Raw genomic sequence first — 27,011 nt, 5'->3', positions numbered from 1 at the left:
AAAATGGATCAATTTCAACCGACGGACTACACGGCTCATTTTTCTAATGAACAGATAACTAGATACATGTCTAAAATAAACGACCTACAGATTAGTGACCCTTATGGCTTACCGGACCGAGTTTTCACGACCGTGTCAGTGGATATTGAACTGCCAGAGGTGGAATACCCAGACGTGTATGTAACGACCCTACGTGTGGGTGGAGCACAGAGGACGGCAGGACAGAGATCAGGTTTTATCAACTGGCTTTATTGCCACACTTTTCAGTCTAGCAATACTTTTTACAGAGACACACACACAACTGGCGTCTGGTTCAGGGTTGCGCCCCTCTGCTCTCGCTCTCCCTCCTGATATAGGGCGCAGTCACTGGGAAGACACACAAACAGGTTAATTGCTCTCAGGTGACGTGATTCTGCCACTTACCTTCCCTGACTCCGCCCTCCTGTCACAGACCGGCGCTTGACCACGCCCCCGCTGCCACATACCCCCACCGCCCGACTCAGGCCGGGCGGCCGTCCGGCCTGCAGCCGACTCCCCCCCCCCCTTGACGGGAGAGGAAGTCCGCCACGACCATCTGCGCCCCCGGCCTGTGGACCACCTTGAAATTAAAGGGTTGGAGCGCCAGATACCAACGGGTGATCCGCGCGTTGGCATCCTTCATGCGGTGGAGCCACTGGAGGGGCGCGTGGTCCGAACAGAGGGTGAAAGGGCGCCCCAGCAGGTAGTACCGGAGGGCGAGAACCGCCCACTTGATGGCCAGACACTCTTTCTCTATGGTGCTGTAGCGCCCCTCACGCACCGACAGCTTCCTGCTGATATACAGGACAGGGCGGTCCTCCCCCTCCACCTCCTGGGACAAAACCGCCCCCAGCCCTCTGTCCGACGCATCGGTCTGCAACATAAAAGGGAGAGAAAAGTCAGGGGAGTGTAGAAGTGGCCCCCCACACAGTGCAGCCTTTACCTCTGAGAAAGCCCGCTGGCACTGCTCCGTCCACTGGACCGGATCTGGTGCCCCCTTTTTAGTGAGATCAGTCAGCGGGCTGGTGACGTCCGAATAATTAGGTATAAACCTGCGATAATAGCCAGCCAGCCCCAGGAACTGTCTCACCCCCTTTTTGGTCTTGGGCCTCGGGCAGGCCGCAATTGCTGCCGTCTTATTAATTTGGGGACGCACCTGCCCGTTGCCCAAGTGGAAGCCCAGATACCGTACTTCCACCCGCCCAATCGCACACTTCTTTGGGTTGGCTGTGAGCCCCGCTCGCCTCAGTGACCTAAGGACAGCCCTCAGATGTTCGAGGTGCCGCTGCCAGTCATTACTATAGATGATTATGTCATCTAAATATGCTGCTGCATACGTGGCGTGAGGGCGGAGGACTCTGTCCATCAGCCGCTGAAACGTCGCGGGCGCCCCAAACAGCCCAAACGGAAGGGTGACGAATTGGTGTAAACCAAACGGTGTGGAAAAGGCCGTTTTTTCTCGGGATAGTGGAGTCAAGGGGATCTGCCAATATCCCTTCGTCAAATCCAGTGTCGAATAAAAGCGAGCAGTGCCGAGTCGATCGAGCAACTCATCAATACGAGGCATTGGGTACGCGTCGAATTTAGACACCGCGTTGACTTTCCTATAGTCCACACAGAACCGGACCGACCCGTCGGCCTTGGGTACCAAGACCACCGGGCTGCTCCAGTCACTGTAGGACTCCTCGACGATGCCCATTTCGAGCATGGTCTGAAGTTCTTCCCGAACCACCTTTTTTTTGTGTTCGGGTAGCCTGTAAGGGCGGCTACGCACTACCACCCCCGGGGGCGTCTCTATGTGGTGCTCTATGAGGTTAGTGCGACCGGGCAGGGGCGAGAACACATCCGAAAACTCGGTCTGCAACTGGGCGACCTCCGTGAGTTGGGTCGGGGAGAGGTGGTCTCCACAGGGGACCGGAGAGGTACGCGATGCCAATGTCCCTTTTTGAACCTCCGGCCCCAGCTCCGCCTTCTCTGGAACTACCGACACCAACGCCACGGGGACCTCCTCGTTCCAGAGTTTAAGCAGGTTGAGGTGGTAAATCTGTAGCGCCCCACCCCTGTCCGTTCGCCTCACCTCATAGTCGACGTCCCCGACTCGCCGTGTGACCTCAAAGGGTCCTTGCCACTTGGCGATCAATTTGGAGCTCGACGTGGGCAACAGTACGAGTACCTTATCTCCCGGAGTGAACTCTCTAAGGCGCGTACCCTTGTTGTACAGGCGGGCTTGCCGTTCCTGGGCCTGCCGCAAATTCTCCTGAGTTAGGTGCGTGAGTGTGTGGAGTTTTGCGCGCAGGTCCATAACGTACTGAATTTCGTTCTTACTTTGTGAAGGTCCCTCCTCCCAATTTTCCCGCAGCACGTCCAGGATGCCGCGCGGCTTACGCCCATATAATAATTCAAACGGGGAGAACCCCGTGGAGGCTTGGGGGACCTCTCGCACTGAGAACAGCAAGGGTTCGAGCCACTTATCCCAGTTACGTCCGTCCTCACTTACGAATTTTTTAATAATATTTTTGAGGGTGCGGTTGAATCGTTCCACTAAACCGTCCGTTTGTGGGTGATACACGCTGGTGCGGATCGGCTTAATCCCCAATAACCCATACAGTTCGCGCAGTGTTCGTGACATAAACGTAGTGCCTTGATCAGTCAGAATCTCTTTCGGGATTCCAACTCGGGAGATGACGCGGAAGAGTGCCTCGGCAATACTGCGTGCTGAGATATTGCGCAGAGGCACTGCTTCCGGGTATCGCGTTGCATAGTCCACCAGAACTAATATAAAGCGGTACCCTCGTGCTGACCGATCTAATGGCCCGACGAGATCCATCCCAATTCTCTCGAACGGGGTCTCGATTAACGGTAGAGGGCGCAAAGGCGCTTTTGGAATGGCCGCTGGGTTTACTAACTGGCATTCGCGGCATGCCGTACACCACCTACGGACATCGCCGCGAATCCCCGGCCAATAGAAACGGGCCATTATTCGGGCTAGTGTTTTATCCTGCCCCAAGTGTCCGGCCATGGGATTAAAGTGAGCCGCCTGGAATACCAATTCCCGGCGGCTCTTCGGAATTAAAAGCTGCGTGACTCGCTCTTTAGTTTGAGTGTCCTGCGTCACTCGGTATAATCTATCCTTCATAATCGCGAAGTAGGGGAAGGACGGGGTGGCGTTCGGCGGGAGCGTTTGACCATCGATTACTCTCACTTGGTCAAACGCATGCCGCAGAGTCTCGTCTCGCGACTGCTCTAATGGGAAATCCGCGAGGGATTCCCCAAGAGAGAGAGGAGGAGCCGGCGGCTCCTCACTCTGACGCGGAGATGACGTAGACGGCTCTGTGACAGCTGCTCCCGCCAAAGCGACACCGGGACCTCCCCCTGTCAAATGGCAGGACCCACTCTCGACTAGGCGTGTCATTAAACCCCGAAATCCCGGCCAATCAGTCCCCAAAATTAGAGAGTGGGTAAGGCGAGGATTAACCGCCGCCTTTACTATGAATTTTTCCCCTCTGAAAATAATGTGGACCGACACCAAAGGGTAGCTGTGAACATCCCCGTGCACACATAACACCTTCACCCCTTGTGCTCCCCCCAATGCCTCGTTTTGAACCAGGCTTTGGCGAATTGAGGTCTGATTACAACCAGAATCCACCAACGCCTGATATGTAGCCCCTTGGATACTCACCGGTATGCGATACGCTCCGGCCCGATCGAGGGCGGCCTCTGGCGCGTCGGGGATCCGAACCACCGCGCCCACTTCCGTTGCCGTGCACTGCTGTTGAAGGTGGCCCGGCTCCCCGCAGCGCCAGCAAACCGGCCCGGGCTTTCCCTCTGCACCGGTGATCTGGGGCTCACTCACCTGAGGTGGGGGAGAGACAGACACAGAAGGGAGAAACGGGAGGGCACCGCGGGTGCGGCGGGCCGGCTGGGGGGGTGCCGGCCCCCGCCTCCGCGGAGGGGGAATGGGGCGAGGACAGGACACAGGAGGAGGGGGAGAGAGAGAGAGAGAAGAGGAGAGAAGAGAAGATGCCATCTGCTGTCCTGCCGCCGGGACAGCCGCCAGATGATCCTCCGCCAGCTCGACTGCCTGATCCAGCGACGCCGGGCGGTGGCACTGGACCCACTCCGCGGTTCCGGCTGGTAAGCGGGCGATGAACTGTTCCAGTACCACCTGGTCGACGATTCCCTCGGCGTCGCGATCGTTGGCCCTCAGCCACCGCCAGCAGGCGTCCCGGAGCTGCTGGCCGAACGCGAACGGCCGGCCGACTTCCTCCAGTCGCAGCGCGCGGAAGCGCTGGCGCTGTTGCTCCGGTGTGCGCCCCACGCGCTGGAGGACGGCCCGGCGAAGGTCCGCGTAGGCCAGCCGGCGGTTGGCGGGGAGCTGTAGCGCGGCCAGCTGTGCCTCTCCCGTGAGCAGGGGGAGGAGGCGCGCCGCGCGCTGCTCCATCGGCCACCCCGAGGCTTCGGCGACCTGTTCAAACAACGTGATGAAAGCCTCGGGGTCGTCCTGCGGGCCCATCTTGGTGACAATGAGGGGAGACGGGCCCGCGGCCGGAGCGCTGGTGGACCCCGCCGACGCGAGGAGATGCCGGAACGCCTCGCGATCTTCCTGCTGGGCCAGCACCAGGGCTTTGAAGCGCTGCTCCTGCTCCTTTCGGAGCGTGACGAGTGCCTGGTGCTGGCTTTGCTGAGCCGTGGCGAGGGCGTGGATCAGATCGGCGAACGGGGAGGATTCCATGGGGCTGCGGGTTTGGTGCTCCACTGTCCCGGGTTTCAGCACCACTGTAACGACCCTACGTGTGGGTGGAGCACAGAGGACGGCAGGACAGAGATCAGGTTTTATCAACTGGCTTTATTGCCACACTTTTCAGTCTAGCAATACTTTTTACAGAGACACACACACAACTGGCGTCTGGTTCAGGGTTGCGCCCCTCTGCTCTCGCTCTCCCTCCTGATATAGGGCGCAGTCACTGGGAAGACACACAAACAGGTTAATTGCTCTCAGGTGACGTGATTCTGCCACTTACCTTCCCTGACTCCGCCCTCCTGTCACAGACCGGCGCTTGACCACGCCCCCGCTGCCACAGTGTATAATTACCTCATTAACTTTCCCTCGCTGTTCAGTGGTGAAGCACTGCGTGCTTATAAATCTCTGGACAGTTATCTTTACAGAAATTCAGGATTTGTCAGCGACTCAGATGTGGCATCTTGTAAACAAGAAAATAACAATCCTCATTGGACGGGTAAGTCACTTAAGTATTGAGACCCCGCTGGTCTCGCTATCTCGTCTGGAATGTTGTGCATGCGATGGAAATCGCTACAAACCGTCATTTTCTGCTGGAAACCAATGTCCAGTAAGTCCATACGGTTGTAGTGGATATTGAAGTCCGGTACAGACGAACAACACGCAAAAATACACACAAAAAACATAAAAAACGTGCACAGGTAGGGAGAGCTTGTAGTCTATCACTATTACTGTATATATGGTATACCTGATAGCAGCAATCCATTTTGCACGCCTGTCAGGGTCCCGTGGCAGCCTACTGTCAAGTGTATGTGAGCATCATGGGTTTCCCACACTTGAAAGGGAAGGACTCGGACACAGGATTCCACTCGTCTTATGTTTTATTGATTTTCAGTGGAGTTGACGTTGTAGTAGAATTGTATATAGTAGGGTTTTCCAGAAGAAAAGGTAGAAGTAGAAGGCGGAAATATGGCGTTTGACCGACAAGGTGGCGTCTGTTTACAGTCTGGATCGGATGTGACGTCACATGCAAGTGCTCCATATATCCAATCAGTGACTTTTAGACCAGTTACAGCATGCACGCACACACAAAATAATTTGGACCGAATCCCAGACAAGCCAACACTTACAATATGCGCACTCAGGCAAATATACAGAATATCTTCTCTTCCTTTTGAACCTACCACCTCCCAGCTACTGCTCAAATGCACAATCAAATCTTACACACACACACACACACACACACACACACACACGCGCGCGCACACAGAAAAAGAGGGAGCTGCCAGGTTGAGAAACAGCTCCTCTGAATGGAAGTGCACTAATGAGCAGAACGGATAATTCGGCATGGCTACTGCCAGAGCTGGGGTTCATTAGGCCGGCCAGGAATCTGTCATTCTGCTCATGGGAAAGCTGTTTGCTTTTGCTGAGGGGATTTCACACATGCCACTGTGCTTCATCTACCTGATGACAAATGAGGCTTTCTGTGCTGCGCGTTCAGGGGGTCTGGGTGCCATTTAAGAGCAGGGTGTCAAAATATTGATAAGGCGACACAAGAGACTATTCCCTTCGACTCATGTGCATCCGTCTGCTTTAGGGTTTAATGGGCAAAGGAGATCAAGATTTTTTTTAATGAGGAATCGATCATAGGCACACACACACACACACCACACACACACACACTAGTGGCGGTGAAATAATACAGTGCATGTGTGTGTGTGTGGGGGGGGGGGGAGGAATGTGTCTACCTTTCGGGTCATCCTTCACCACAAGTAAACCGTTGCGACACACCACCTTCCCTGTTGTTGCATCCACAAACACCAGTGAGGGAATACTGGTCACCTTGTACTTGTTCCACAGCTTCATCTGAGAGAGAGAGAGAGAGAGAGAGAGAGAGAGAGAGAGAGAGAAGCATGATAAGTGTATTATAGGAAAATAATCAGCAGTGGGGTGATGCAATGTGAAGCAAACTTACAACAGTTATACAAATTACAAATGAATTACGGTATCTATTACGTTATGCCATGTTGCTGCATGTTATACAAATCTAATATATAGAGGATAGGACACAATGGTGCGAAGATATGAACTTTATCTCCGAGTAGTGAATATATTCACGAGTGAGTGAAGCAAATGAGTGAAATATGTTCGACAGAAGATAAACTTCATATCTTTGCGTGCTCGAGTCCTCAGAGCCTGTGAGAAACACACAGCACTCTTGCTAGTTTTATTCCTCTTATACTGCAGCAAATTTACCAGACGTCGTTTATTAAACAAGACGCATCATAATTTTTATCCGTTTCCAGTTACATCAAATCTTGTGGAACATCTGCAAAGCAAGTCAGATCCCGTAATCACGCCGTTATAGCAGCTACAAACAACAGTTCCCTCAACAGCCTCCATCACTTTCTCTCAAGAACTTTTCCCGTGTCAGAAACGAGAGAGAGAGACAGACAGACAGAGAGAGAGAGACACACACACACAGAGCAAGAGAGAGAAAGACAGACAGACAGAGTGAGAGAGAGAGACAGAGAGACACACACACAGACCGAGAGAGACAGACAGACAGAGAGAGAGTGAGAGAGACACACACACACACACACACACACCAAGAGTGAGAGAGAGAGAGAGACAGAGAGAGAGAGAGACACACACACACACACACACACACACACCAAGAGAGAGAGAGACAGACAGAAAGAGAGTGAGAGAGACACACACACACAGACCAAGAGAGAGACAGACAGACAGAGAGTGAGAAAGAGAGACAGAGAGAGAGAGAGACACACACACTCTCTCTCTCTCTCTCTCTCTCTCTCTCTCTCTCTCTCTCGGGAGACAGAGACAGACAGAGAGAGTGAGAAAGAGAGACAGAGAGAGAGAGACACACACACAGACCAAGAGAGAGACAGACAGACAGAGAGTGAGAAAGAGAGACAGAGAGAGAGAGACACACACACATAGACCAAGAGAGAGACAGACAGACAGAGAGTGAGAAAGAGAGACAGAGAGAGAGAGAGAGAGAGACACACACACACACACACACACACACTGTCTCTCTCTCTCTCGGGAGAGAGAGAGAGAGAGAGACAGAGAGAGAGAGTGAGAAAGAGAGACACACACAGACAGAGAGAAAGCGAGAGAGAGAGCGAGAGAGACAGACACAGAGAAAGTGAGAGAGAGAGACAGAGAGAAAGTGAGAGAGAGAGAGACAGAGAGAAAGTGAGAGAAAGACAAAAAGAGAGAGTGGGAGAGAGACAGAGACACAGACAGACACAGAGAGCGAGACAGAGAGACTTTACTTCTGTTACAAAGCACTGACGCTGGAGACTCATCTCATCATCTCATAGCATCTCATTATCTGTAGCCGCTTTATCGAGCTGGAGCCTATCCCAGCTGACTACGGGTGAAAGGCGGGGTGCACCCTGGACAAGTCGCCAGGTCATCACAGGGCTGACACATAGACACAGACAACCATTCACACCTACGGTCAATTTAGAGTCACCAGTTAACCTAACCTGCATGTCTTTGGACTGTGGGGGAAACCGGAGCACCCGGAGGAAACCCACGCGGACACGGGGAGAACATGCAAACTCCGCACAGAAAGGCCCTCGCCGGCCACGGGGCTCGAACCCAGGACCTTCTTGCTGTGAGGCGACAGCACTAACCACTACACCACCGTGCCGCCCCGCTGGAGACTCCTTCCATAAAATGTTCAACATCATCTCCTTACGGAAAACTTCACCATGTCAGTGATTTTTATTTATTTTCAGATTTTTATTATTATTCTTCTTATTCATTCATTCTATACAATCAGGGGGAAAAAGAAAGTGCACCCTCTTAATTCTAGGTTATTTCTGTATCCTGGCCTGAAGAATAACCGTGTGGTCCTCACTGATGTCTATAAACAAAGAAAGAAGATCCTCCGGTGAGACGTGTCCACTGTGGACGAGGGGGAGTTCGTTATATAATACACACCTGCATAAGAACTACACACCACCCAAAGGGTTTCATCTGGTGTAACAGTTATACTTTAGAATGTGTGTGAGACAAGGTCATGGATTTTAAGTGCCTGCCTGAAGGTGTTTATTATCAGGGATCTGCAGTGGAACAGTCCAGGGAGTGCGTCACAGGATTATCGCCTGGGACAAAACTAAAAGCTGAAGCTACAGACGCTGTGGCTAGAGATTAGATTCAAACACTTCTGAAGGATTCCTTTTAATCACCTTGTTAGATGATACTGAATAAAAACATTCACGACACATCATTTAGTAGTATTTCTGCTGACGGCGTTTCATCCTGTTGGTTTATTTCTTTCAACATTCTGAATGAAACAGCAGCCGAAAAAACCAGAACATTCGGCTAAAAGCAGGAACAACGAGACGCTACAAGGACGCTTCAGCTTTAGAGACGGACTTCTGAAGCGATGCGAGTGGAAACCTTCGTCTCCCTGCCATCCTGCTTTACAAAGCCAGTGAGCGAGCAGAAAATCCACACAGCACGGAAAAAAGTCCATGTTCAACTTAATAAAAGGAAAGAAAAACAAAGCAAAAACAAAAGATACCCTGAATTCACTTTGCACTGCTTTTCTGCATTCACAAAAGAGCAAAATGTGATAAATAATTCAGTGGTGTATACGCGAACGCTGAAAGAGACCCACTTTAAAGGACGAAGGGATGTGATGGATCGGGGGTGTTTATTATTTATACGTGATAAAAGTACGTTTCGTCGTTGGATACTCCCAAGAAAAGTTTTACTCACTCAAAGAAGTGTGTGCACTGTGTGAGCTTCCAAGAGGACCGACAGATATATATGAGAGAGAGAGAGAGAAGAAAGAGAAGAGAGAGCAGAGAGAGACAGAGAGAGAGCACAGAGAGTGGAGAGAGAGCAGAAAGAGAAGAGCAGAAAGAGAAGAGCAGAGAGAGAGAGAGAGACCAGTGAGAGAGCAGAAAGAGAAGAGAGAGCAGAGAGAGCACGGAGAGTGGAGAGAGAGCAGAGAGCGAAGAGAGAGAAAAGAGAGCGTGGAGAGGGAGAGAGAGAGAGCACAGAGAGTGAAGAGGGAGAGCAGAGAGTGAGCAGAGAGAGAGCAGAGAGAGAGAGCACAGAGAGAGAGAGCACGGAAAGTGGAGAGGGAGAGCAGAGAGTGAGCGGAGAGAGAGCAGAGAGAGAGAAAAGAGCACGGAAAGGGAGAGAGAGAGCACAGAGTGGAGAGGGAGAGCAGAGAGTGAGCAGAGAGAGAGAAAAGAGAGAGAAAAGAGCGCGGAGAGGGAGAGAGAGAGAGCACAGAGAGAGAGAGCATGGAAAGTGGAGAGGGAGAGCAGAGAGTGAGCGGAGAGAGAGCAGAGAGAGAGAAAAGAGAGTGCAGAGAGAGTGTGGAGAGGAGAGAGAGCACGGAGAGTGGAGAGGGAGAGCAGAGAGTGAGCGGAGAGAGAGCAGAGAGAGAGAAAAGAGACCGCAGAGAGAGTGGAGAGGGAGAGAGAGAGAGAGAGCACAGAGAGTGGAGAGGGAGAGCAGAGAGTGAGCAGAGAGAGAGCGTGGAGAGGAGAGAGAGCACGGAGAGTGGAGAGGGAGAGCAGAGAGTGTGGAGAAGAGAGAGTGAGAGAGAAAAGAGAGAGTGCAGAGAGAGAGAGAGAGCACAGAGAGCGGAGAGAGAGGAGAGAGAGAGCGCGTGAGCTATGGCGGATGTGTGAGAATTATCAGTGAATGAAAAACACTCTGAAGCGTTTGTTCCTCTGCTGTCGCTCATCTTACAGCAGATGAGAAAGACGATGACGACTCCATTTCTTTTCCCACATTCGCTTCTGTTTTCCGGAGTGGAAAAGCACGAGGCCGACGTGCAGACGAGCCGGAGCAGTGGAACATGTGAACGTGAGATATGACGCAGTAAAGCGGAGTGAGAACGTCCTCTCCGTCTGAATAACGAGTGCAGACGTCTGGCTCAAAGCCCCACACTCAGCAGAGGGCAAACGCTCTCCGCTCTACACGCCCTGCTGAGCACAGGACAGGATCTGTGTGAAGAAACAAAAACACACCGACAGGATATGTGCACATCCCAAAGAGCACCTCCCTCTGACACACACACACACACACACACACACACACACACACACACACAGTGATGATGAAAACAGGCAAAGGAAGAACCAGAGCAGAGTTTCTCTCCAGAGTCAGGACTTTAGTCTGGAACATTAGCGGTTATCCAGTGGACAGCGGCGCCTTCTGCTTTCCATCAGCTCAGCCTGCTCTCTCTCTCTCTCTCTCTCTCCCTCTCCTTCACTGCACAATTGCAGTTCTGCTGTTTACATGCCTTGGTTTGTTCAGGACGCAACTGACTTGCATCCAAACCTCAAACACGTTAATAGAGGAAGAATGTGCAGGTGGCGGACTCCCAGGTGTGAGTGTTAGAGTGTGTTGAGTTTCAGAGACGGAGGAGACGCGATCCAGTCAACGAGACAACAAAGGAGTGTCTGAGAACATGACAACATGACAGACAGAGTGATACAGGTAGAATATGTGGTTGAAAGGAGGTCACTGGTGATGAGAAACGCGCGAGAAGAGTAAAGTCCTGGAGTGAATTCAGCTCGCTCTCAAAGCAAATTATTTCCTGTGTGAGCGGCGTCCTGGCAAGTGCTCAGAGCGACACAGTAAATCATTCTCGCCTGGACTCACTGAGCGCGTGCGCACACACACACACCCTTCTGGGCTTAACAACAGTCTGAAGCAGATGACGGCAGATAATCACACCACCTACAAATCCATCAACTTCCACAAGTGCTCACACTGAACTCCTTTCCATCTAATTCTTGGGTTTGACGTGACGTCACATCCGCCTCATTAGTTATTCAGAACTTTAGCTGGTGGTCTACCAAAGCTCAGTTGACAAAGTGTTTGTATGGAGAAGGTGCATTGCTCGCTCGCATGAAAAATGCCTTACGCTTGCGTTGTTTTAAGTTGTTCGAATCGATCAAACCGTGAAGTTGATAAAAGTTTCTTCAGGGTTCCCCGTGAAGTAATAAAAAGGGTGAACGAACACAGGATTTCACAAAGACGTGGAGAAAGGTGGCTTTTGAACCCCTCACTGAAATCGAAGAGAGCCGAGTCGAAGCATGCTGGAGTTTGCAGTGATCACTTGGTGAAAGGTTTATATCAGGGGCGTGTTTAGCCTATTTTTGGGGGTGCTCAAGCACCCCTAAAAATGAGCTCAGCACCCTCAAAAACACTGCTTTTGGACGTAATTTTCAGAAATAAGTGCCCTTGCGCACTGCGCAATGAATGTGTGCGCGGGCGTGTGTGTGTTCTTGAATTCACCTGTTACGTGATAGTTCTATGAGCAGTAAAATCCCTCTCCTCCTTGCGTCCCCTCTGATTGGGTTGCCTGTCCGCGCGAGTGCTTGCTACGACATGGTGTTTTTTTTAACTGGATTCCACGCCGATGAGGAACTCGAAGTAGCACCTGAGTATTACTGGCATAGCGAGATGTGAAGGTACGGACTGGAGTTACAATTGTTAAACACAACACAGTAATATGCATAATGCAATATTGATGTTCCCTGGTCTATGAACAGAATGATAAAAACGACATTTATCATCCATATCGAGATACTTTTGTGCAGAGCTGTACAAGTGCTAGACCACCATGTGTTAGTCAATTTTATTTAATGTAACATAGCGTTTACTAATGTAAACTAATGTAAAATCATAATAATACACGCTATTATTACACAATACACAATAACACATTAATTAACAATTACCACTGTTCTAAATGAATAGCTCCAACATTACAAATGCAGTAGTAGGTCTTGTTTAGTTAAAAATATAACGTAAATATTTGTGCCAGTGGTTGTAAATGTGTAGATATCATAGTTTATTGGGTCAGCTTCTGTTAAAACATTGCATAAGTCTAGTCTTCTTGTCTAGTTAAGTCTAGTCTAAATGCGGAATAAACGTGGGAACACTGTTGTTCAAGCCAGGTGCCTCTGTCAGCCCTGGGGGCTAAGCACCCCCAAAGATCAGATGCTAGAATCGCCCCTGGTTTATATCCCTCTCAGCTCAGTCCTTAGTGTTTTCCAAGTACTTTTCTCGCTATGTCTCGTTATTTTACGGTACTTTTTTTAGTCCCGAAGCGCTAAAGTCCCCAGCTGTTTCTTTGTTTACTCCTCACAAAGTCCATATGCATGAAGGTCGCGACAAAATTCTTCCCCAGCCGTACAGTTACAATGCGCCGTGATCACTTCTCCGTCTCGTTTAACTCAGATCCAGGTCTTTAAAGGGGTTTCTGATGATCTTTGTGAATGATTTAGCTGAGAGATAAGAGCCAACACAAGTGAGAATCAAGCAAACTGTTTGTTTACACTTCAACTTGCAGCGCTTCGTTGTAAAGACACGAATGAAAAGCTTAAAAAAACCACTTACACGGGCAAAAACGATACAGGATTCATTCGGCAGCGACTTGATCCCGAGGTGCTTTACCCAGCCACATACAAAACAGTTGTAAGCCTCCGTACTCTTCCACGCTTTCATCTGTTTTGCGGTGTAGAAGGACGTCTGCAACACCAGATAGTTCGAGATGTTGGGGAACTCGGCTGAAGGGAAGTTTTCGAGATCGTAAGACAAATCCTTCTTTCCCAGACTGTAGGGGTCGATTCCATTGCACATAGCGATCTTCTGAATATATCTAAAGCCAGCAGCGGTTTCTAGATTACGAGCGTACTCTGATAACTTATCGCTAGTTGTTTGCACTACAGCAGCCGTTTAGACCACCAGCTATTTCACTTCCGGTAAAACTTTCCGCTAAGAAAAGTCACGTGACTGAAACCCAGCAACAGAGGGATGAGTGTTTGCTAAAACCACTGATTCTCTCCAAAATAAGTGCTCGGAGCCACAAGTAAGCACTTTGAGGACAAGGCGATGGCAAGCCCGAAAAGAACACGTGCGCGCACACACCCCTCCCCCAAAGGAACCATTTTTAAATTATGTTTAAGCCATACAACAATCAAACATTTAATTTTAGAAAAGCTGCAGGAACTCACTTTAACACTGAACACTGTCTTTAGCCAAAATCAACATAACGTTAGGGCGGGGCTGGACGATCAAAACGTCACAGTACTTGATGGTTCTTTGAAGCATGATATATCACGATGGTATTCTACTGGGAAACGCACCACTCATAACAAACTGACAGCACTGTTGCATAAAAAAAAAGTGAAAATTAAGTTTGAAGATATTTTCAGTTCATGTCACCGAAAACAATTTTAAAATGTTTAAAAATTCAGCACAAAATTTGACCGTATCAGCTTTCAATCCATCGAGTTTATAACGATTACAAAAATGCCGCGATGTTTGTAATCTCTCAAAAGTGTGCACTGTGATCGTTTCTCACAAGGTGAATATTTTATCATCACGTTGTTGAGTTCTTCAGAACGTGACGGCGTCTCAGGGATGCTGACGAGTTTCACTGATTTTCGTATTTACAAAGTAAACATCTCGATGCGCTGAATAAAGACGATGGCTACGTTTTCTACACCAGTCTTAACAGTAGGGTCGGTCATTTCTTTTAGAAACGTTTTCTTTTTTTGTCAGGTATGTTTTACTGGAAGTAGATTGCATGATGTAAGACAGGAAAGAGTCTACATTTTCATTATGAAGAAAGAAAGAGGAAAAAAAAAACCCAAATGGTGTCCCACTCGAACATGGCCTCAGCCGGACATCCTAGAAACATTTTCTGATACAGTTCTTGAAATTTTCTTTACATCGATGGATAAAAAAACCCATCATCCGTGGCAGTTACAGGGCTGTAAACAGCCCGTCCGAGCATTTAATTTGGCCCACATTATATGATATTAGATGGGCTACCTGCCCGCCTACCTGTGTGCACTCTGCCCACGCACTCACTGCGTGTATCTGGAATCTTCCACAAGGCCTCGCTGAGAGTACACAGCCCCGTTTATTGCTTACATTCATTACGATAATGAGACACGAGGTATTTGGATATGACGACTATGCACTACACTCCTCCCCCCAACACTCTCTCTCCAGCAGTGGTCAGGCGGTGCGCATTCGTGCAATTTGAGGAGTGGTTTTGGAGGGAGGGGGTGGGATTTTTCCGTTAGAGACTTTTGCCGCTTTTCCACTACCAACGCGGCTGAGTCGGGCTGAGCCGTGCCGTGCTGAGTCGGGCTGAGTCGAGCTGAGCGGGGCTGTTGGAGTTGCATTTCGACTACAACCGCGCTGAACCATGCTGGCTGGAAGTGGGTGGACACATTGGGTGGAGTTAGCAAAAGTGGGTGGACGTCACGTGACGTCGTTAGGCGGCGCAAACAGTGACATCAGTGATCTTTTAAGCAGTAGTCTCACGACCCGGATAGTAAACAATAAACATGGAGGACATGGAGTCGTTAGTGTTGCTGGTCTTGGTGCTGTGGCTTGTTGTCACCGACAACGCCAACAGATACTGGCAAGAGCGTATAGATGAGGCGAGGCGCATAAGGCTTCAGAAATTCTCATAATTCGTAATTATTCTTCTTCCGGGTTTACGGTGTTTATAGATCCCAGCGTGCTCGCGGGGCGTGTGTGGGCGTGTGAGGACACTCCTCCTCACCAATCAGTGCACAGGGGAGTGTCTCCTCACGCCCCCAACCTCACTCGGCTCGGTTTGGCTCGCTTCAGCCCCACTCCAAAACCGTGCGAGTTTTGGGTGCTGAGCAGGGCTGAAGCGAGCTGAGTCACGCCGCTCTGAGGTAGTCGAAACGCGAGCCGTGTCGGGCTGAAGTGAGCTGAAAAAGGGTAGTGGAAAAGGGCCAAATGATCTCTCCAAAATCACAGACCCTAAAGTAGCCTTAAAGTACTTTTATACTTCCTTTCAGGGTAACAGGACACCATTTGAGATTTGGCTTAACTGTGTTCAAATTCAAATTAAATGAATAAAGAAAGCACATTTATGCAAACGCAAGGTTTCAGTTCATTACAATTTGAAGGCAAATTCCAAAGGACAGTTGCCCTACAAATTAATAACAAGCTTTTGATTCCTGACACACAGACACGAGACACATTTTCCTGGAGCTCGTGGACCAGTCTTCCATAGACTTCTGCATGAAGCCAAGTGTGGAAAATGAATAAAGCGCGCACACACACACACAGCTTTCTCCTCCGCGCATAGAAACAGGAGCAGCAGGCCTGCAAACGCCGACTGCAGATTTACAGACTTGCTGGTATAAACGTAACTTACGTACAGATTCACAGCACGAGTGTAATCGGACTAATATTAGGCTACATCCACACGACAACGGCAACGAGATGTTATTAAAAAAATATCGCGTCCACATGGGCAACGGATCAGTAAAATATCAGGTACATATGGCAACGCAACGCTTGCTGGAAACGATGCAATACACATGCCACACCTCTACGTGCGCTGTAAGACGGTCCCATCGGAGACACCAGAACAATAGAAGTAGGACGCATGCGCATAAACCCCTTCTTCTACCCGGCGTGAAGCACTCACAGGAACAAGCACACAACAACAAGAAGAAGATGGCTGCAACTACGCGAGGAAATCATGCCTTCTGTGTGTACAAATTAGTTTTATTAGTGTGCATAGTTTTATATAACTTAATTTTCTTATTGTGTGTGAACATTTTGAAAAGCAGTCTTATACAATAAAAAAAAAGAAATTCAAGAAATGGTTCAGTGACTTGTTTATTTAAAAGAAAAGCTGTATGCAAAAGTGAATGCAATGCAGTGGTTCATACAAAACAGCGAGAGTGCTGCTTGTTATGATGTGACGTCATCGTAAACAAATCCGTTCTACTCATCCAGATGACTTCGCAACGGCGCCGTTGCCAGATTTTTCCACTCTGGAACCCGTTCTCGTTTTGGGGCACCCAAAACGCCGGTGCCGTGTGGACGCCAGGCCGAAACGATAAACAATTTTATCAGATTCACCTGAATCCGTTGCCATGTGGACAGGGCCTTAGGGCCTCTGCATGCTCTTGCGACAAGGCTTTCGCAGATAGCTTTTCGCAGACAGTTGTAATTTATCGTTGAGCAGGGAGTAATAGGCGTGCGCGATGTTATTCACCGCCACAACGCAAGGGGGCGCGAAGTCGCGAAATCGCTAGGAGTAGTTGGTGGGTGTGGTTAGTGGAGTGTTTATCCTCCGGTTACTTATAATGACTAGAACTGGAGTCGTATAGATGTCCGTACTTCCTCGATCAACCGCTCTTCGTGCTGCTCCATCTTCGCTCGTGTTTTTAAAAATGGCGGTTGTAAAAACAAACCAAACCGGGAAAGTAGGGAAGCGGAAGTGCGTGTACAGCGGATGTAGAGTGGACCAATCAGAGCCCTCTTGTCTGCGACGCTGTCTGCGAGGCTTCTGCGGTGGTCACAATTTTTGGGAGGTGTGCGCAGAGCGTCTGTGAAGGGGGGGGCTACGCAGACGCCATCTGCGACGCCATCTGCAAGGACTGCGTTGTCAGCATAAATTGGCCTTTAGACTCACTATATAAACATGTGCTATAATATTCTGGCTATTTGTTACAGCCAGAGAGATTTTTATTCCTGAACTTTTCACCAACAGAACACACCTCAGGTCCACGGTGACGTGATCTATAGACCTACTTGTTTTTCCAGTTACTGAGGTTCGGATTTAAACCCTTTAATTCAACTGAGCAGGCTATAACGGGATAACAAACATAACATTTATGAAGGTGAGCTGTGATTTCCATCACTGTAATAACATTAAAATACTACGCTTTTATCCTGGGTGTACTTCAGAGACCCCACTCTGAGAACCACAAACAAAGGGATGACGCATTGAGGGCTGTGGTTACAAGACAGGAAGAACGAGAGAAAAGTCGGTGGGTGGGGGATGGGGGGGAGGAGATGAGGAATGCATAAAGTATCCAGAAGTGAACTTTAGATGTCGCGTTTCCTTTCACATAGTCCAAATTCCAAAGTGTTGGACGCAGGTCAGTGATTACGACACTGCTGGAACCTGTGAAAACCCTGCAACACGATGGTTTCCAACAATGCGTGTCTGAATGCTCGGCGGTATAAAAATCAGCTCTTAAAGAAACCGACAGCAAGGCAGCGTGCTGAGGAATGAAGTCGTCAAATCCAGGCAGCTTTTCAGAAGCAAAACCCGTTCTTTATTGGACTAACAGCTTTGCCAAAAGTCCCCATGGTGCCCTTCTGCTTTACTTCCAGCTTTCTTTCTTTCTTTCTTTCCCTCCCTCCCTCACCCTCCTCCATCCCTTTCCCCAAACTCACCTTCTGCACCTCATATGAATGGAAGTCTGCGTTTACACTCTAATGAAATAAATAAGTCAACCACAATTGCTCAAAATGACCCCCAGTAACTGGATTTCCACAAGAGATGGACATCGGTTGTTCGCTACATTGGCAGTTTCAGATTCACCGTCATCACATTTTAGCAGCCATTTAGCAGACGCTCTTATCCGGATCAGCCTGGGGAGCAGTTAGGGGTTCGGGGCCCTGTTCAAGGGCACTTCAGGCATTCCTGCTGGTCCAAGGAATCAAACCGGCGACCTTTTGGTCCCAGAGCTGCTTCTCTAACCTTTAGGCCACGCTACCCACAGTATTAGCTGCTGCTGTGGAATTTGTGAAGCCGAGTGGACGACGTTTCTCTAGTCATTGACTGCATCGTTCCTGCTTTGACTCTGCATGGTTCTTTCACAGTCTGGAGGAAATCTGGCTCAATGTCACGACCGCATTCACGGTTCACAAAAAACACACACTGTGTTACAAAAGAACAAGTGACAACAAAACACTGGAGACAGAAATAAAACAAAGTGCAAATATAAATCTGTTTAAAAAACAGGTACAAAAAAATATTTTTAAACAAGTATATAGAAGAGGAAGTGTGTTAACGGAGGATGATGAGGGATAAATAGAATAGGGTTGATTGTTATATTAGAACTAACTTAGTATATGGTATATATTTATTTACGGGGATAGTTTATATATTCATATTTACAGGGATAGGTATATAGTATATATATATATATATATATATATATTTTTGTAATTATATATTTATATAGATATTTATGAAGTGTATATATATGGTATGTAGTATATATATATTTTTGTAATTATATATTTATATAGATATTTATGAAGTGTATATATGGTATATAGTATATATATGAGTGATTCCACGCTTATGGGTACTGAAATGGGGACATGAACTTATTTTTAAAAATTCACCTAAAACCATTTCTTTTTTTTTTACCATCAGGTCACAAAACATGTAATCTTTAATGAATGATATGTTAAAAGATAACTTTAATTTTCTGAGATGTAATAAAAACATATTTATATGCCAAAGTCAGAACGTAACAGAAGTGTTGTGGACATATAGATTCTCAATTTTAACAATGTAGAATTACTTTTTGAAACATAGGAAGGTGATGTTTTAGCAAATATAATTAATAAACGTGTGTAGTAGAATAAACATACACATTCTTTCAATAAGATTAACATGGTATAGAGCTAGATTGTAATTAATTTGTAACAGACGCGAGATGGACAATCGTAACAGAAGTAATGGAACAGACATCATTTTGGAACTCATAGGCTTGACTTTGGCATATAAATATGTTTTTATTACATCTCAGAAAATTAAAGTTATCTTTTAACATATCATTCATTAAAGATTACATGTTTTGTGACCTGATGGTAAAAAAAGAAATGGTTTTAGGTGAATAAGTTCATGTCCCCATTTCAGTACCCATAAGCGTGGAATCACTCATATATACTTTTGTAATTATATATTTATATAGATATTTATGAAGTGTATATATGGTATGTAGTATATATTTATTTTTGTAATTAAATATTTATATAGATATTTATGAAGTGTATATATGGTATGTAGTATATATTTATTTTTGTAATTATATATTTATATAGATATTCATGAAGTGTATATATGGTATATATTTTTATAGGCGTATTAATGTAGTTTGGATTTCGGGGTAGTTAAAAAGGGGTGGGAAATTAAAAAAAGTATTGTACTTCTTCCCACTCCTTTTTCGAACAATGTGCGGTGTTTGTAATGTCTTAGCTCTTTGTTATTTTATTTATTCTTTTTTTTTAATTTCTCATTTTCTTTTTTTTGTATACAAATAGTTACATACATTTTTTATACATGTTCGAAATAAATAAATAAATAAATAAATAAACACATTAAGAGCACAACCTATCCCTAACAGGCAGGAATAAATCTCACTCTCACCTTCTCTCTTCACACAATAAAACCAGTGGCATTACTTTTTTTTTTTTTGGCAACTGCTTAAATAGTGATCTTGTAGTTGGCCGATCAGGTGAAAATTCAAATTTAGTCCAAATTGCTTGAAACTGCTCTCACTGAATTCAGAACTGAATGCAGAACAACAGACTTTTACAGAATTAAAATATGTTCATCCGTTCTTGAGATATTCCAAATAAAAGACTGAAGAAACGGCTTAATGTTTAGAAAACTGCCGTAATATTCTGTGGGAGGATCACATGGTCCAAAATGGGCCTCATTAACCAACGAGATCAAATGATTTCTCTTTATAATCCCCCCCAAGATATTTACATGGAAATCGGCAGGAACATAGATGGTTGGATACTGAATACAAAGTTTGAAAAATGAGTTAAAATCAATTATGTAAATTAGTATTTAATTATCACTAATTATGCTAATTAGGTAAAACCATTAAATCTGTACACTCAATAAAAAAAGATCATTTCTAATCCCCTCTTTGTGCTCTGGAGGCCTTTGTATTTCTCAGTAGGGCCGACTAGTGCTTATATGAAAGAATATAAATGACTATTGCGATTAATATTCACAGCTTTTTGAGGATGAACCTCAAAAAAAAAAAAAAAGTCTGATCCACATCCAAAAAACAATTCAAATCAACTCAACTGAAACTGATACTCATGTTTCTGACTTCCGGTTTTTTAAAGTCTCATTCCGACCACTAAGATCTCAATATTTTTCATCAAAACAACTGCAGTTATATTCTAAAATAGTTATTTATTTACAGGAATCAGTTTGATTTGAAAAAATAAGTAGGTAAAGCTGTGAAAACTCACTTCAGAGTCTCCTGTGAATCAGAACATCAAAACTAGCAGAGGGAAAATTTTGCCGAATCCTTCATCAGAAACAGTGAGAGTGAGAGAACATCACTATAAAAGTGATCTGATACTGACGAGTAATCCAGTGGGAAACCGATCAGGAGATAGAGAGAAAGAGAGAGTCTGGATCGCTTTCCCGTGACTCAAAAAGAAAAGCACCGGCAGTTTCCCGACATCCGGCGAGCAGAGTTTTTACTCTGTTGTACCGACTTCAACCTGCCGTTACTCCCAAAGCACTGAACAGTTCTTAACCAGATACATTTCTTTGGAAAGCAGAGATTATAAACTTTTTAATGAGAGTATTCATGATAGAAAATATTCAAGGAGTTAAGCAATGACAGGTGTGGGAACTCAGATGAGTGTCTGCATGGACAGTTTTCACAGCACGAACAGCGAGTTTCTGATATGTGTAGCACCGCCTCCTTTACACAATAAAACTGCCACCGCAGAAGCCTTGAACCAACACTGATAGAAGAGTCTTGGTCTTAGACCTCAAACTCCAACTGTGACCGTGATCAGCTTTTGCCCGAATTCCTCTGCAACATAATTTGGAAAGCGCCCCTTCCTTCCCGGTTCCTGGATCAGTTCCAGTTGGGTGTCCTTAACTGCGACTCGTTAAACGGCGAAAAAACCCATCGTCACTGAACTCCACCACTGCTCATGTTCGCTGCAGTTTACTGCCATCATGCACTCAAACAGATTGGTATGTTACTGGGCTCCATAAAGTCAGTAATGCATTCCACATTTGGAAGAACACAGCACTGCTTTTAGCACTGAAAAGAGAGAGCGAGAGAGAGAGAGAGAGAGACAGCGGAGTGTGGAGTGAACAGCCGTGAGACAGGGAGGCGAGAGTGAAACCCAGCCACAGCACAGCCACGACTTCATGTAAAGAACAGAGATCAGTGCACTGCAAAAAATAAAAATCTTAGCAAGTTTATTTGTCTATTTTCAAGCCAAAACATCTCGCCACCCTTATTATAAGACATAACTGCCCAACAAGCAAAACCTCATTTAGCTAGAAAGGCTAGTTTTTAGACAGTCCATCTTGAAAATCTTGTATTGAGGTATTTCACCTGACGTCACAGGGTCACGTGACGCCCCGGTGTCCACCATTTTGGACGGCAAGCTAGCTAATGTCAACAACAGTAGCTGGTATGTTACTGTAGCAATGTTTACGTTCAGTCATTTGGATGACTGTTAAAACCTTTCAGTCTCAAGTTTTTCCTTTACTGGATTTACTAGTTTACTGAGCTAGCACGCTCGGCCAAGCCGGGAGCCATCGCGCGCTAGCTCAGTAAACTAGTAAATCCAGTAAAGGAAAAACTTGAGACTGAAAGGTTTTAACAGTCATCCAAATGACTGAACATAAACATTGCTACAGTAACATACCAGCTACGATGTTATTGACATTAGCTAGTGCTAACAGCTAGTTGCTAATACACTGCTACAACTACACCGACCCTAATAATGCAGTTCTTAGTCATTGCCTGGTAACAGCAAATTTATAACGGGCCATGTCTCAACAGACTAAGAAGTTATTTCAATGACATTTAATAACATTTTGTTTATCCTGAGGACCGAAAGTAAATGAAAATGTGAACAAACCTTAGCTGTAATAAGATGGCGACCACCGGCTCCAGGGACGACCCGCTGATGTAGGCATGTTACCCAGCCTGACACAAAATATTTTTAGGCATCCAAACTCGTATACGCTTTCAGATCAATACCTGTGTATGGCGATGGGTTTTTAACGACATAGGTATACAGATCATGTGGGCCGAAGTCAGGTAAAGACGAGGGCTTCGTGTACTTCCGTACGTCAGTGAACAATCCTGGTGGAAGCAGGTAAACGTCGTTCTCTAAGCCTGCTAACCTCAATTTTTGCAAATACCTCTCCCTCTGCTCGCCCTGTAAATGCCCTACGTCGCTGGATAGTGAAGGTGTTTTCTGCATCTCGCTCCTTTTTCTTTTATGTTTTTCGTTTGTCGCCTTCCTCGCATTCAAGCTGATTCGAGCCGTGCCGTCCAAAATGGCAGCATCACATGACTTGGTCACGTGGGTGAAATACCTCAATAGACAAAATGTCTTGAAAAAGTCGTATTTGGAGCACCTTTGAAAATAAAACAAGGTTTTTTTTTTAAAACAAGTAAGTACATTTTGGACATTTGTCAAATGCGGTTTATCTTGTTTCAAGAAAAAAAAAGTATGCTTGTTTTGGGAATAAATGAACTTTACTGAAATCTTTGAATCTTTCATTACACTCGAGACCAGACAAGTGCCTTCAAAAAGGCTATGAGTGAGTGGAGGACAAGTTCAGTGGTTTGCTTTTTTCCCCACCCACTCGTGAGGTTTTTGTTGATGTGTATGAGGGGTTTACAAGATCAGGCACCAAACAAAAAAACAAAAACAAACAAACAGTCAGTGCCCCCAAAATGCATTGTTGCTTTGGCGTTGTGTAAGCACTGTAAGTCAAAATGCGTAGACGTTTGGGTCACCTTGCATATCCTAAGTTTACTGCGAGTGTTTTCTCAGTCATTCAGATACCCCTTTTCCACCAAATCAGTTCCAGGGCTGGTTCGGGGCCGGTGCTGGTTCACAACTCGTTCAACTTGCGAGCCAGCTGAGAACCAGTTTGCTTTTCCATAGCTCGCGGTGCTAAGGGAAGACACGTCATTACGTCGCTGTATACGTCATTATGTCGCTACGTTTGCATAAACCTTGGCGCGAATATCGAAGCAAAAACAATGCGGAAGAAGAAGCAGCAACAACAACAACAACAATAATAATGGATGACTTCGCGTTTGTACAGCTGCTGCTTCTCGTCGCTTAAAAATGCCGATCTTTCGCGGTCTTGTTATTGTTGTCGGTCTAAACAACTCCGCCCCCCCCCGCTGACATAAGCGGTTCTTTCCTCTGGCCCAGCAGAGAGTTGGTGCTAGCCTGGAACCGGTTTTTCTGGCCCCAGAGCCAGTTCTTTGTCAGTGGAAACAGAAAACCCGGTTCCAAACTAAGCACTGGCCCCGAACCAGCCCTGGAACTGCTTTGGTGGAAAAGGGGCAAGAGTGAGCTCCTTCTAGATGCTGTACAGACTCTAGACCAGACAAGTGCCTTCAAAAAGGCTATGAGTGAGTGGAGGGCGTTTTAGTGAGGTCTTTTTGGAATGCTGCGAGTTAAGTTCAGTGTTTTTTTTTTTGTTGTTTGGTTGGTTTTTTTGTGCCTGATCTTGTAAACCCCTCGTACACATGAATAGTCAGTGCCCCCAAAATGCCCTGTTGCTTTGGCGTTGTGTAAGCACTGTAAGTCAAAATGCGTAGACTTTTTTTTTTGGCGCCTGAGGTCCTGGGGAAGTGGAATCTTAAGAGATGTTTTAATGTTTGAATGTTGAAATGGGGAAAAAAAAAAAAAAAACTTGTTGCAATGCTACACGTGTCGTCAACTTGATTCAAGATAGTCTCTGGTCTCATATCTCGAGTATTTTACTAATTACAGGTCACAAAAGGAGAATCTTTTAAGCTAGCAATGCTTAGTTGTAGAATTTAACAATCCTAATATTAGTATATTTATCTTCAATTCAGTTTTTACTGCTAAGACTTTGTCATGAATTGAAGTGAAATACCCTTAAAATGAAATAAATAAAAAAGACTTGAATGGCTAAATGTAAGAAGTACGATCTTGTTCTAAGAACTATTTTGATTATTTTGAGTTAATCAGATCTCGCATAATAAGTTCCCCAATCTTATTTTGGAATTATTTCATCTAAAAACAGGTTAGATTTTTCATCTTACTTTAAGAAATATCTTACCAAGTCAAATTTGACTCGTTCCATTGGCAGATTTTTTTCACCTGATTCAAGCAAATATGCTTTGTTTTAATCTTTTATTTCTTATTTTTGAAAGGACCTTTTTTGCAGTGTGTCCTGGAGTTAAAGCTCGATGTACTGCGAATTAAGACAGTGGTCTGAGTCCGGCATTACAGAAAACTAAACATCGATCAATTTCTTTCTAAACAGATCAAATGGTGTGACGTAAACAACTGACAGCAACAGAAATTTTGGCTACGTTCACACTGCAGGCTGAAGTGACTCAAATCCGATCTTTTCGCCCATATGTGACCTGTATCCGATCTTTTATTGACAATATGAACGACACAGATCCGATTTTTTCAAATCCGACCCAGGCCGTTTGGATATGTGGTGCTAATTCCGATTCCTATCCGCTCTTTTCATATGCGACTTCAGTCTGAACCGCCAGGTCGCATTCATCCGACTTACACGTCATCAACAAGCCACAAACGTCACTATTCTGCGCTGAAGTAGGCGACGGGTCTCTCAAAAAAGTTACAACAACATGGCGCATAATCACGGGCGCAGATAGAGGGGGGGACGAGTCATATTTAAATTCACCTCGTTCGGTCCCCCCTACTTATAGGGAGGAAAAAGCGTCTATGCTGTCTTTCTTTGCATAAGGCAAACCTCACGGAAAAATCAAAAGACTAATTACCATTCGGTTTATTGAGGTGCACAGCAGTGTATACATATAGTTGCAACAACTCACATAAAACAAAACAAAGACTGATATTCGGTTGGTTGAGCTGCGCAGACTGCACAGGTTGCGAGCTCGAGCTTGGTTGCTATGGTTACTAACAACAAGTTTGACAGGCATATCGGGGTTGGGGTTGGTTTGCTGGCAGCTTTGTCCCCCCCCAGTTTTTTGTCCCCCCCAGTTCAAAAAACATATCTGCGCCCCTGCGCATGACATCAATGCGAGGGACGCTTCGGGCTGTGAAGGTTCTGAATCTTCTCAATGGAAGGACGCAGAGGTTAGGGAGCTGATTTCCATTTGGGGGGATGCAGCTATTCAAGCTAGATTGGATGGGTCATACCGCAACCGGGCGGTTTTACTTCCGTAAACACTGGCCATGCTCACTGCGTGTGACGTCGTCGTATCCTGCAGTGCGCATGCGGAACACTTTTAGGTCGCTTTTCGTTCATACTGAGGATCACATACAAGTCGCATATATTTGTTAATGTGAACGACCTCACAAAAAAATCAGATTTCACAAAAAAATCGGAATTGAGCATTAAGCCTTGCAGTGTGAACGTAGCGTTCAGCTTGTTTTTGAAGGCGAGATGCCTGCAGGTAGTGGAGCAAGTCCTGGAGCTGCATCAAGTTGAGACAGATGACAAAGTAAACACCTTGTGATTTCAGCAAAAGCAGCACCACGGATCCTCGCTCTGGGTTAGGCTTCAGGTTTATGTGAACACAAATGATGTCATGCGTGTGACACAAAGCCAAACTTGTGGCTCTGCATCTTTGGAGCTGTGGAAAGGAAGAAGCAGATCCTGTTTCTGGGTGGACGCCTTATTTATCCAGGCTTGGAACAAAAATCTATTTCATCTCAGCTGGTGGGCGGCACGGTGGTGTAGTGGTTAGCGCTGTCGCCTCACAGCAAGAAGGTCCTGGGTTCGAGCCCTGTGGCCGGCGAGGGTCTTTCTGTGCGGAGTTTGCATGTTCTCCCCGTGTCCGCGTGGGTTTCCTCCGGGTGCTCCGGTTTCCCCCACAGTCCAAAGACATGCAGGTTAGGTTAACTGGTGACTCTAAATTGAGCGTAGGTGTGAATGTGAGTGTGAATGGTTGTCTGTGTCTATGTGTCAGCCCTGTGATGACCTGGCGACTTGTCCAGGGTGTACCCCGCCTTTCGCCCGTAGTCAGCTGGGATAGGCTCCAGCTTGCCTGCGACCCTGTAGAAGGATAAAGCGGCTAGAGATAATGAGATGAGATGAGATGAGATCTCAGCTGGTTCGGTGATCGTCATAAGCTCTCCCTCTCTCTACTGCTTTTCCCCGCAGAAAGCAAATCAGACTTCTACGAAATGACGCGTCTCGGTCTGTTTTTAAAATCACGCATGGCAAACGATCACTCACTTGCCTTTTAAATAAGAAACAGTAATAACATGCCACATTTAGCATCTCAAATAATCATTCAGCAGACCATTATACAGGCTAATGATCTACACCATGCACCATGATATGAAGGTTAAATTGCTTTTAGATAGATGGCACAGAATCCGACTAATACCGCCGTCCCCCTGCGTTTTATCAGGCCGTGTC

At 46.4% G+C, this 27,011-nt stretch overlaps 1 protein-coding gene across 3 annotated transcripts in view; it reads right to left on the bottom strand.

Annotated features, from left to right (window-relative positions):
- nxn (nucleoredoxin) overlaps positions 1-27,011 on the bottom strand; it is a 202,645-nt gene that overhangs the window by 50,099 nt on the left and 125,535 nt on the right. For 2 of the 3 annotated variants that reach the window (XM_060943683.1, XM_060943685.1), the window contains exon 2: positions 6,505-6,622. In XM_060943683.1, coding sequence (XP_060799666.1) covers positions 6,505-6,622 — 118 coding nt within the window. Of the gene's footprint in view, positions 1-6,504; positions 6,623-10,507; positions 10,757-27,011 lie in introns of those variants that run through there. The other variant, XM_060943684.1, reaches the window with a different exon arrangement.

Source organism: Neoarius graeffei, chromosome 17 (genome assembly GCF_027579695.1).
Source record: "Neoarius graeffei isolate fNeoGra1 chromosome 17, fNeoGra1.pri, whole genome shotgun sequence".
Taxonomy (NCBI): domain Eukaryota; kingdom Metazoa; phylum Chordata; class Actinopteri; order Siluriformes; family Ariidae; genus Neoarius; species Neoarius graeffei.
The sequence above is the reverse complement of the archived record's forward strand: the minus strand, read 5'-3'. Positions and strand labels throughout refer to the sequence as shown.